This window comes from Notechis scutatus, chromosome 4 (assembly GCF_049901735.1).
Source record: "Notechis scutatus isolate UNSWTSFEM ecotype Mainland chromosome 4, rNotScu1.2, whole genome shotgun sequence".
Taxonomy (NCBI): Eukaryota; Metazoa; Chordata; class Lepidosauria; order Squamata; family Elapidae; genus Notechis; species Notechis scutatus.
In genome coordinates this window covers 64,660,146-64,672,608 of record NC_142012.1, presented here as the reverse complement: position 1 = coordinate 64,672,608, position 12,463 = coordinate 64,660,146, and the positions used below count along the sequence as shown (strand labels likewise).

At 35.9% G+C, this 12,463-nt stretch overlaps 1 protein-coding gene across 1 annotated transcript; it reads left to right on the top strand.

Annotated features, from left to right (window-relative positions):
• Positions 1-821: 821 nt before the first annotated feature.
• FGG (fibrinogen gamma chain) lies at positions 822-12,039 on the top strand. Its single transcript, XM_026676584.2, has 9 exons — positions 822-991; positions 1,089-1,133; positions 1,393-1,576; positions 1,678-1,771; positions 2,759-2,889; positions 7,044-7,177; positions 7,274-7,458; positions 8,717-8,994; positions 10,559-12,039. The coding sequence occupies exons 1-9, from the start codon at positions 929-931 to the stop codon at positions 10,753-10,755; spliced, it is 1,311 nt and encodes a 436-aa protein (XP_026532369.1). The 5' UTR covers positions 822-928; the 3' UTR covers positions 10,756-12,039.
• Positions 12,040-12,463: the final 424 nt, after the last annotated feature.

The following is a 12,463-nucleotide window of genomic DNA, read 5'->3' as shown; positions in this document are numbered from 1 at the left end:
TTTTTTTGGTAATATGAGATATCTTACTATAAATGTCTATCAGAATTTTCATTCACTAAAAAGCTAGGATCTGCTGGTCAATAGGATACCTGAGTTAGCACCTATATAATATGTAATTTAAATGATTGTTGCTGTAGGATAAAAAGCAATGAAAGCAATAGAATCACTTCTTCATTACATAAACTAATCCTGCCTCATACTTCCTAGGTTATCTTTCGCTATAATTCTGTTGCCCTTAATGTGATAAAACAATTTTACCAATTTGAGCTCTCTTTGTACCCTCATCATCAGGGTGCAGAAGTATTGTTTGCCCTATGATATTTTTAAACTGTTAGTCAGGGCAAGATCAGGTGAGCTAGAAGAAATTAGAGGCCATGCAGACAAAGAAAAGAGCTATATTTTTCCTTTAGTGCTAATTAAAATGGAACAAAACTGCTGTCTTGTATTACACTCAGAAACTTTTAATATCAAAGACTTTTTTTCTCTCTCACGAGTCATGTTTACCAAAATTTAGCTTTTCCCCTAAGAGCAGAAGGGGAAAATTGTGAGAGCCAGCAGCTCTTGAAATTCTTATCTATTGCATTCAGGTCCTTCAAACAAGCAAGTCAGCCTTATTGCAAATGATTACTGGAAGACATTGCTTCATAGGGCAAGTTATCCTTCCATAGTTTTTTCGGGCAGAGGTAAGTCAGGAACATCTAGTGTTGAAAAATGCAATGATTCTGGAGACACTCCCACTAGGGCCGGAAGAGGCTGTCCTCCTTATGTGTCAGCCCCACCTATTTTCACCCACTAAATGCCACATGATCTTTTAAGCTGCCCCTGCACAGTTTGGAGAACAGGTTTAGTTCTCTGAGGTCCACAAACTCACATTGGTTAAGCACTACTGACCCTCCTGCGTTTGGCAGTTCTGGAAGCTACGGACACAATGCTGCCAAAATTTCACAAGTGGCTACCTCTTCTATTTTTCTTCTTTTCAACTTGTACTGCAGTAAGTTTACCTGGGCAGGGTATGGACCAGTGTAAAATACGTAGATATCATAATGACTGAAATGTCATGCTGTTTTTTTTCTCTCTCTTTTATTCAGACTTTTGCCACGCGTGAAAACTGCTGTATCTTGGATGAACGATTCGTAAGTCAATATCTGTGTTATTTTTGCAGTCCTTTATAATCAGGTTGTTACTGTAGATTGTTAGCTGTAAACATGGATTTCTTACTAAAGTCCAGGACTCTTTTGACTGGCAATCAGTATAGGAGTTTATTTGTCATCTTGTTTATGTTTACACTTCTATTTATCGCAACATCATCTTATATGTATAGGAAAAAAAAGCTCTATTATCGGGCTATAAAATATCTCTTGTTAGTTGATACGATTTTTAAAAAAATTCTAGGGAAACTTTTGTCCTACAACATGCGGCGTTGCAGATTTCATAACTAGATATCATTCGGACGTCAATCGAGAACTTCAGAACCTTGAACGATTGTTGGGAGACATTTCCAATTCTTCGGGAGTAACTGACCATTTGATACGCCATATCCGACAAGAGCACGTCTCACAGCCAGCAGCTCAGTCAAGTGAGAATCAAAGTCTACCGTAAATAGTTTTACTATTTCAATGGTTTAGTTTGCTATCCTTAATATTTTATGCATGCCCTGCTTTTTTATTCTTCCTACAGATGTGATTCCAGGTTATACACAGAAGTCCAGACAAATCATTGATGAAATCGTCAGATATGAAAACATCATTTTGGGACATGAAAATACCATACAGTAGGTTTAATTATTATTATTTTTTCAGTGTTGAGAATGCATCAACATACTATGGATTGAATTAAAGGGTTTCCATCTATTTTATTCCAGCAGAATTTCTGCTGATGTATGAGAACCAAATCTTCCTTTCTTCCTTTCGTGTTGTCCATGTCAAATTAGTTGTCTAATTTAAAAACAGGCATCAAAGAAAGTTAAAATGTTTATATTGTAGTTTATACTACAATATGTACCATTGGGGTAGATATGAATAGAGCCAGCCTTGTTCTTGTTAATTTAAAAGAAGCACAGAGTTTGTAGGCTATTGAATTTCTTTGTATTTTAACTAAAGCAGAATTACTTATTTTTAAAAAGAACCTTTATATTTTACAAAGGATAAAGAATAGCATAAAGATATAGTGTTATCTAGATAGATAGATAGATAGATAGATAGATAGATAGATAGATAGATAGATGATAGATAGATAGATATTGTTGAATTTTAGCTCCCCGTATTTTCCTTTGTTGGTTACAATGGTTAAACTTATAGTTACCAATTTTTAATAGATTTTAGACTCTCCATATCAGCTTAAGACTGAATGATTTATCCATTTTAGACCCTTTCTAGTTTCCTTAGTTTGAATTGTATGTTTATAGTTGCACTTTTTTTTTCATTCTGGGCCTTTTGTCTGTAATTTGGGAAGAAAAATAGTATACAAATAGAAGAAGAATATTACAGTGCCCCATGTAAGCATATATACGGAGGCTGATCTGCAAACTGATAGTCCTATTCAAGCATTCTCTTGTTAAACACTAAATAGATAAAGAGGCAAGGACATTTTAGAATCCCACCTCAATCTGTATATTCAGTGGATAGAGGTAATGCATACTTGTATTTTCCCTTTATTTCATTTAATGCTGCTTCCTTTCGTAGAAGGAAAGACCATCATATGTGAGTTTCAAGTGCTTCTACCGGTATGATAAATTTATATTATACTTTTTAAACTCCAGGCAATTGACAGACGTACTGATATTAAACAATAACAAGATTCAGTTACTAAAGCAGAAAACTGCTCAGCTAGAGGCACAATGTCAACAGCCATGTAAAGACACTGTCCAGATACAAGAATTAACTGGAAGAGGTAAGAGTAACAAGCTGCTATATTGATTTGCTAACACTAAACTTTCTGTTTTCCTCTGAAGAACTGTTTACCAAACCAAAAGTACATTTTTCTCCATTACAATCTAATCTGTCATTGATTTTAAAAAGCATTTCTTTAACATATTATAAATTAACAGAAATAATTAGTTGACTTATCTGTTTTAGATTAAATTTATCTTGAGAAGATATTAAGCAGCAGTTAGACATAGAGGCAAAATATTAATAAAACAAATTTGAAAGGTGCTCTACCTATTTTGTAATTGAAAAAAAAATTGATTCCAGTAGATATTAACAACTTAACCTATAGATGTTATGACTACAATTATCTTTTGACCTCAGTTGTAAGAACACCTTATAGATCAATTTAGTATTAATTACATTCTTCATTTTAATAATCAAATATCCTTAGAATTAGAATTTTGGATATTATGATCTAATGTTTTATGTTAAATTAATGGCATTTAAAATTATTGTCATATGGAAGCAATCTACAAATAAGCCACTAAGAAACTATGCAAAAGCATTTTAACCATGGCTTCAACATTGGTGTAAATCAGGGGTAGTCAACCTTTCTATACCTACCGCCCACTTTTGTATCTCTGTTAGCAGTAAAATTTTCTAACTGCCCACTGGTTCCACAGTAATGGTGATTTATAAAGTAGGGGACAAAACCCCTACCGCGCACCATGAAAGCTGGAACACCCACTAGGGACCAGATTGACTACCATTGGTGTAAAGCATGTTGGCATAAAGCTAATAATAGAGCCTCAGTGGCGCAGTGGTTAGAGTGCAGTACTGCAGGCTACTTCTGCTGCAACCAGCTGCCTGCAATTTGGCAGATCAAACCCCACCAGGCTCAAGGTTGTCTCAGCCTTCCATCCTTCTGAGGTGGGTAAAATGAGGACCCAAATTGTTGGTGGCAATATGCTGATTCTGTAAACCACTTAGAGAGGGCTGTAAAGCACTATAAAGCAGTATATAAGTCTAAGTGATATTGCTATAATGCACAAATATTCTATGCAGAAGTGGTTTATCATGACTGCATACATATCATACTATGCCCACTAAAAGTTGCCCTTAAGTTGTAATAAGATGTAAATGGGAGAAATATTACTTGTATTTAGCTTATTTAATCTCAGATTAATTACATGTAAATGAAATAAAAGCACTGATTATTGACTTTGAACTACTGACTTCCAGGTCTTGGAAACACCAATTTCTTAAATTATTAAGTATGACCTTCCAACATGTTACTCTAAGGTTGATTTGGGCCAAAAGAAGTTGGCCCTTTTTCCCCAGATGGATTCTTATCAACAAGCAGATGAAAAGCTAACAGAAGATAATGTTTCCATAGCTCTTAAGGCTAAAGATAGGAAACATACTATTGCCACTGGTCACTGGTTGAGATGGATGGCTATAGTAACTGAATAAATAAATAAATAAGTAAGCAAGTAAGTAGTGGTGGGATTCAGCCAGTTCGCACCAGTTTGGGAGAACTGGTTGTTAACTTTCTGAGCAGTTTAGTGAACTGGTTGTTGGAGGAACTCATTATGGCAGAGAACCGGTTGTTAAATTATTTGAATCCCACCGCAGTAAGTAAGTAAGTAAGTAGGGGAAGGAGTGGCATAACCTAGAGTGGAGTTAAAAGAGAGAAAAGCCTAGAATCTCTACATAACCACAAGTGAACTAAGTTCTCTCCCCTTGAATTTCACTGACCCTAACTCCTAGCAGGTGCTAACTGTTAGTTGAGAATATTCCTATGCATAGGCATGAGTAGCAATAAATCAGTTTAATTGTATCTTCATGTGTGGACCTGATTGTCCCTCACAAATATCTGTTAATGCTTTTTTTTTAAAGTAACTAGAGCATTTTTTTTCTACTTGTAAATTTTCTGTGGAGGAAAAAAACCATTTTCAGATGAAACATTAAAGTTGAAAAACAGATATATGTTCATTTCTGTTGAAACAAAACGGGAACTAGCTTTACAATAATGAAGTATCAAACAACAAATATACTTTATAATTCTCCTCATGTTACTTTATTTATTCTCATAGCTGCTTTTTGTGTAGGACCACCAATAATTCTTAAATGGGCTTCTTGTAGACTTACCTTAGGCCATGAGGACTAATGGAAACATTTGCAGACATTTTCTAAACATATGAGCCATCTGGCCTTATTGATCTATATTGGCTAGTTTTACATAACGTGCTTTATCGCAAAATACATTTCCATAACATGCTAAGGTGCAGGAATAAACCAAAGTATAGCTTCTTCTTTCATTCAGTATGCTAAGGCAAAGATTGGTTCCCATTGTTTTAAGCTAATTTCTGTACTGATTGAACCTTAGTTATTTTCTCAGGCTGTCTATGAGAGGGATTTTGGAGACCTAATGGACAATCATTTACATACGAGACAGCGGTCTGTGGCAGCAGCTAAGAAAGCCAATGCAATCCTAGGATGTATTAACAAAAAGATAGAATCAGGATCACATGGAGTACTAATACCACTTTACAAAACCTCTGTAAGACCACACCTGGAATATTGCACCCTCTTTTGGTACTTATCACACTATTAAAATATATTGAGACTTTGGAAAAAGTGCAGAGAAGAGCAGCAAAGATGGTTAGGGCTCCGAAGATTAAGCATGATGAGCAGGAATTGGGTATGTCTAGTCTAGGGAAAAGAAGGGCCAGGGGACACATGATAGCCCTGTCCCAAGATTTGAAAGGCTGTCACAAAAAAAGAAGAGATCAACCTATTTTTCCAAAGCACCAAAAGGTAAGACAAGAAACAATGGATGCAAACTAAAAGAGATTAAACCTAGAACTAAGGAGAAATTTCTTGACAGTGAGAACAATCAACCAAAAGGAACACCAGTGGTGGTATTCTACCGGTTCGACCCAGTTCGGACGAACCGGTAATAAGAAATGCTACCGTTCAGCCAAACCGGTAGTACAGGTATTTCTTTTTCTTTTTTCCCCTCCTGACGATCAGCTGTTCCGACAATCAGCTATGCCAGGATCAGGAGTGGGATGCTATCCGTTCTGCCCGGCTCTATAGAACAAAGCGAAGCACACATGCGCACGCAAAACGTAATCACCGAACCAGTAGTATCCCCCTCGCTGTCTTACTGCTTCACCCAGGAGGCTTCCCTCAGGACCAGGAGGCAAAAAGTGGCATGTGGGGGGTAGCAGGTCCCCCCACCACCACGCACCATTTTTTTCCTCCTGGGCCTCAGGGAAGCCTTCCCTGAGACCCAGGAAGCAAAACAATGGAGTGTGAGGGGGAGGCTGCTGCTGCTGCTGCTGCTGCAAAAAAGCCATGCCCACCCAGTCACATGGCCATGCCCACTGAGCCATGCTTACCTAGCCACACCCACAGAACCGGTAGTAAAAATATTTGCATCCCACCTGAGGAACACCTTGCTTTCAGAAATTGTGGATGTTCTATATCACCGGAGGCTTTTAAGAAGAGACTGAACAGACACTTCTGTGGAATTATATAGGGTCTCCGGCCTGAGCAAGGGTGGATTAGAAGATTTCTATTCCAACTCTGATGTTCTGTTCTCTTCTGTTCTGTTCTGTTCTACTCTACTCTACTCTACTCTACTCTACTCTACTCTACTCTACTCTACTCTACTCTACTCTATTCCTATCATTTCATTTGAACTAATGTGAACCATCTTTGGGGCAACGAGTCCAGATGCTTAGAAGCTTGACCATATGTTTCAATTTCCATCATAAAAAAATTCAGTAACCAAATCAATTCCAGTACCTATAACAGTGAGGCTTTGGTTTGGATACAAACTCCTATAAGTTTTGTATTATATGATCTTGAAATCATTTATTCCAAAGCAATTCAGTAGGTATAGTTGAGGAAAACTAGTGGAGTAGACCCTCCATTGCAACAGGAATGCTTGGAGTCCAATCTTTTCTTCCTTACAGGATAGATGTGAGATTAAAGGGATTTTTTTTAAAAAAAATGTATTGTGTTGTGAGTTCTTTTAGCAAGACAGAATGAGAACATAATAAACCATCGTTTAAAACAAAGAGGGTTTTTTAGAGTTAATTAAAAATGAATCGAGTGATTCATTCAATTATTACAAGCCGCTTCTCTCTTTCATATTAATTATAGATTGTCAAGACATTGCTAATAAAGGTGCACGGCAGAGTGGGCTGTACTTCATAAAACCCCTGAAAGCCAAGCAACAGTTCCTGGTGTACTGTGAAATCGATAATCTGGGCAATGGTTGGACAGTTTTACAGAGGGTAAGCATATCATAGAAGAAGAAGAAGAAAGATACAGCAAAGGAGTGCTAGGCCCAACAATATATAATCTCTATTTGTCTTCTGTTTTATTTACAGAGGCTCGATGGCAGTGAAGACTTTAACAGAAACTGGGTTCAATATAAGGAAGGATTTGGACATCTGTCACCCAATGACAATACAGAATTCTGGTTGGGAAATGAAAAAATTCATTTAATAACTACTCAGACTACAGTTCCATATGCCTTGAGAATAGAGTTGGAGGACTGGAGTAACCAAAAAAGGTATAGATTTCTTTATCAGCTCAAGGTTCATAATTAACCTAACGGGGATTGGCAAAAATTGCTGTTTTAGTTACCTGCGCTTTACTTGTGCATGCACATAAGGGGCATGATAAGATCACTGGAATGAGTTGTAATGCTGCCGTGGTGGTTCAGTGGTCAGAATGCAGTACTGCAGGCTACTTCTGCTGACTGCCGGATACCAGCACTTCGGAAGTTCATGTTGTGGTTAGCTGGCAGCAGGTGAGATGGCTGAGGAGAGCGAGGACTCTGATGAAGGGCCAGAACCATCAAGGAGCGGAGTGCTGCCTTCAGAGATTGTGGGGGCTGGCAGCAATGATGATGAGGTTCCTGAGGAGCCTGTGCCAAGTGCACGTGCACGAAGGATTGCCCAGATGAAAGAACAATTACAGCAGCACAGGCAACTCGGGAGTAAGGCTTCAAGGTAAAGGCCCCTTCCTCAAGAGGATAAGAGCCAGGTTTGGAAAAGCGCTCTTTGCAGACAGCAAAGAAGCTCTGAAACTCAACTGGTGGACATCTTAGTTCGTTTTTCGAGAATCTTGTAAATTAGTTCTTATCTCTGGGTTTTTGACAGCTTTGTCAAACAACTTGACAAGGCTCTTTCTTGCAGGAGCTAATTGTTGGAAAGCAGCCTTTTATCTGTAAAGGAACAGAATTGTGATTGAACCTTGAAAGGTCGGGGTTGCTGCCTTTGTGTTTGCTCTCTGGGAACCTGGTTGGATCAGAACAGTTTGATTCTCACCGGGTCAAAGTTGACTCAGCCTTCCATCCTTCCGAGATGGGTAAAGTGAGGACCCTAATTGTTGAGGGCAATATGCTGATGCTGTAAACCGCTTATAGAGGGCTGTAAAAGCACTGTGAAGCGGTATATAAGTCTAAGTGCTATTGCTATTCTACAAACTAAATGTACTGTATTCCAAACCCATTGAATCAGTGGAATTTAAATGGCTTTTAGCCAATGTGTTCATTAGCTATGGGATTGGGACAAAAAATGATCAACTTATAATAAAGTATGATAATATTACCTAGTGATAGTTTGTTTCATCCATTTAAAATAAATAGCTATTTGTTTCAGTAGTGTCCGCAACAGGAATGATCATATTTTTCTCCATTATTTGCTTGTCTATGTAGATCCTGCGTATTTGCATAACTCCTGAAATTAAGTATTTTAATAATGTTTCAGGAATGAATGCAAAGGCCACAAGAATAGTGATTTTCTTTCTCTTACCCCACCCCCCAGCTATGCAGATTATGCCCATTTCAAATTAGGAAACGAAGCTGATAAATACCGTTTTACCTATGCCTTCTTTGTTGGCGGTGAAGCTGGCGATGCCTTCGATGGCTTTGATTTTGAAGAAGATCCCAGTGACAAATTCTTTACTTCTCACAACGGCATACAGTTTAGCACACCTGACAACGATAATGATAAATACGAAGGCAACTGTGCTCAACAAGATGGATCTGGCTGGTGGATGAATAGATGTCATGCTGCCCATCTGAATGGCAAATATTATCAAGGTAATGTTTGGAAGTTCCCCTATGCACAGCTCAATTTATGAAGGAGACTTTTCCCATACAGCTGCTTTCTGCCTTTTCCAGCAGTTTTTAACTTACAGCCTTTTTTCATGCCATTTTTGCCTTTTTTTAAAATTCATGAAATATCATTTAAGGAGGAATGGAGGTTAGTTGAACGATGTCTTTTGATATCTTCCATCTCAAGTATTTTAAGGAAGTATTAATTCAAGTCCTCCTCCTCCCCCCTTTTTAAAGCAAGCTAAATATCTTTTGCAACGTTTTTTATATTAGATCTAAATTTTTTAGTTATTAGATCTAAATTTTTTAGTTATTAGATCTAAATTTTTTTGTTATTAGATCTCAATTAAACATATCTATTAAAAGATCAATCTAATTTATCCCCATGGAACTTCTAAATAAGCATTAAAACATAAGGAGAGGATTGAAAATGTCTTTGCTGGTTTGACTCTCAAGGGCAGTCACATTGCCATCATGGTTAATAGCCATTGATTCCTATGACTTTCATGAACTGATGCAGTCTTTTTTGAAACCAGCCAAACTGATAGACAGCACAACTCATGATAGCAAATTCCAATTTTGGATTATAATTCATGCAGAAATGTTAAACATTATGTCCGTAGCAGTTTAATACCATTGTACTTGATCATAGAATAAATAAAATTGCATAATGCTCACCTAGCATGGTCTTAAAATTTATATATATATATATATATATATATATATATATATATATATATATATATATATATATATATATTATTCAGCTTTTCGTCTCGCGTAGTTGTGCTTTTAAAGTTGTAGCTACAACTTTAAAAGCACAACTACGATGACGTGGGAAAATACCCAACAAAAGCTGAATGCCATACATGTAATACCAAAACTTAAGAAAACACACATATATATATACATATATAGATATATACCATACATACATACATATATATATATATATATATATATATATATATATATATATATATACACCATATATATACACCATATATACCATACATACATACATACATACATACATACATATATATATATATATATATATATATATATATATATATATATATATATATATATATTCTTGTTTGGATTACATGTATGGCCTTCAGCTTGTTCGGTATTTTCCACGTCATAGTAGTGGTGCTTTTAAAGTTGTAGCACAACGTTTAGCAGAATTATCTGCCATCATCACTTCAATTGTGTCCGTCTGTGAGTAAAAGTCTGACTCACAGACGGACACAATACAGAAGCCTGATGATGGCATGAGATTCTGCTGAAACGTACTACAACTTTAAAAAGAACAACTACAATGACGTGGGAAAATACACAACCAAGCAACACCATACATGTAAGTACCACAAACTTAAGAAAACATATATATATATATATATATATATATATATATATATATATATATATATATATATATATATATATGAATTAATAAAATTAAGATACCTACACAGATATCCCAAAGCTATGTAAAAGTATTTCCTGGCTCATTAACATTTTACTTTTTTCCCCCACATTGTAGGAGGCGTTTATAGTGAGAAAGATGCAGGTCCAAATGGCTTTGACAATGGCATTACATGGGTAACTTGGCGTAATCGGTGGTACTCCATGAAGAAAACAGTTATGAAAATCATTCCTTTCAGCAGACTTTCAATTGTAACAGGGCAACAAGGTGGAGGAATAAAAGATTTTGAAGTTGGAAACCGTGGAGACATTTAGAAAGATTTTTAAAAACCTGCCTATGTAAAGGCAACAATGAACATCAACCCTATTTGTACTTGTATCCTATGTAAAATGTCAGAGCTATTGAATTTTGAGCACATTGTTTACAATAAAACTGCAGGTTCATGACAAAAAGTGCTTTTTTAAATTAAAAAAAATTGTCTTCAGTTTTCTGATAAACATATATATGACAATCACTGATCATGTAAGTTCTGGGAGTGTCCACTACTTTAATTGGATTTTAAAGCACATGCTAAAATTATTGTGATTGGTTTAAAATTTAGTCATATTTAGAGGACATCAATTTAAATCAACAGCCTTTACATATGTCATGACTAATTTAAATCTCACTGATATCATTACTTGGTTCCCACAATGAGCTACGCCACACCATATTTAATAATGTCCAGCATCAATTGGATTATGTTGGCTGGATATATGTTGGCTGCATTTATAGGTTATCAATCATTGGTTAACAAACTACAGCAGCTAACTGCACAAGAGCCGAAGCCAACTAAATTAGTTTATAACTTAGACTAAAATTTGCACCTAGCCATTTAAACTTCTAATAACTTTGTCCCGGTCAAATTATGAGGATAATTGAGTTCTACTGATAATCTGGCTTCATTTAGTGTAACTTCTTGTAAACACTAAAAACATTTAAATTAGGAATGTGGTTACTGTCTACTGAGGATGTCAGATAAATAAGCAAAGATCTTCATGGAATCCTATTTACAGACATTAAAAATCCAATATTTTTCAAATATAAGAGTTCATTTTCATTTTTACTGCAAGTTAGAGATACTTTAAAAAAATAAGATGGAAGTGAAGGCAAACTCAGTTCAGACAGTATTTTCTCTGTTACTGGAATAAAAGACATTAATAATTCATTTCTTGCACACATTGCATAAATATATGTGTGTACAGTTGAGTAGACTGTACATTAAATTTTGGAAAAGCGAGTAGCTAAATGTTGTAGTTGAAAAATCTCAACCCTGATGTTTTCTGCATTGTGTCTCACAGTATTTATGTTATTGTGATTTCCATGTGTGAGTAAATTTCCTACAAATGCAGAACTGTACTATATATCTACTATCATTTCTGATCACTTTGCAGTGTGTCTTATATGAATCAGCTTAATGTGTTGCTAATAATGGCTAATAATTGCTATTCACCTACCATTAAAAACATAGCAACATTAGTTGTGCTTATTCTATTAAAGATGGACAACTCAATGTAAAATGCAAATTGATGTGTAAATAAAAATTCCAGACATGTCAATCTGATCAAATTTAATTCTTTTTCTTACCATACTAAAAATATTCATGTGGCAAGAAATATCACATGCATTCACATTAAAAAGCAGGTTGGTTGGTTCTTTTTATTTATTTTTTCAAATATACTTCCTATGTCTTATATTGGAACTTTGCTAGGTGACCCCTATTTATTTAAAAATGACTAATAAAACAGCTGCACATTTTACATTGGCTGCTAACCTTATTTAGGAAGTTAGCACCCACCCCTCTCCTAGAAAAATGAAATATCCTGGGAAATATTAAAAAGACAGAATATTTCCTCTAAAAAGAGTAGAAACTCCAAAGCAGAAACTCACCCCCACCTTTGTTAATGGGTGCGCCATTAAGGGCTGGGCTGGAATACTCTACATAACAAAGATCTCCACGTAAAGCTATAGCAATTCCTCGAA

Coding starts and splice junctions, on each gene's coding strand:
- FGG (XM_026676584.2), top strand. CDS start 929: ATGCTGCCAAAATTTCACAAGTGGCTACCTCTTCTATTTTTCTTCTTT. Junction 992..1,088: donor TCTTTTCAACTTGTACTGCA/GTAAGTTTACCT, acceptor TCTTTTATTCAG/ACTTTTGCCACGCGTGAAAA. Junction 7,178..7,273: donor GTTGGACAGTTTTACAGAGG/GTAAGCATATCA, acceptor TTTTATTTACAG/AGGCTCGATGGCAGTGAAGA.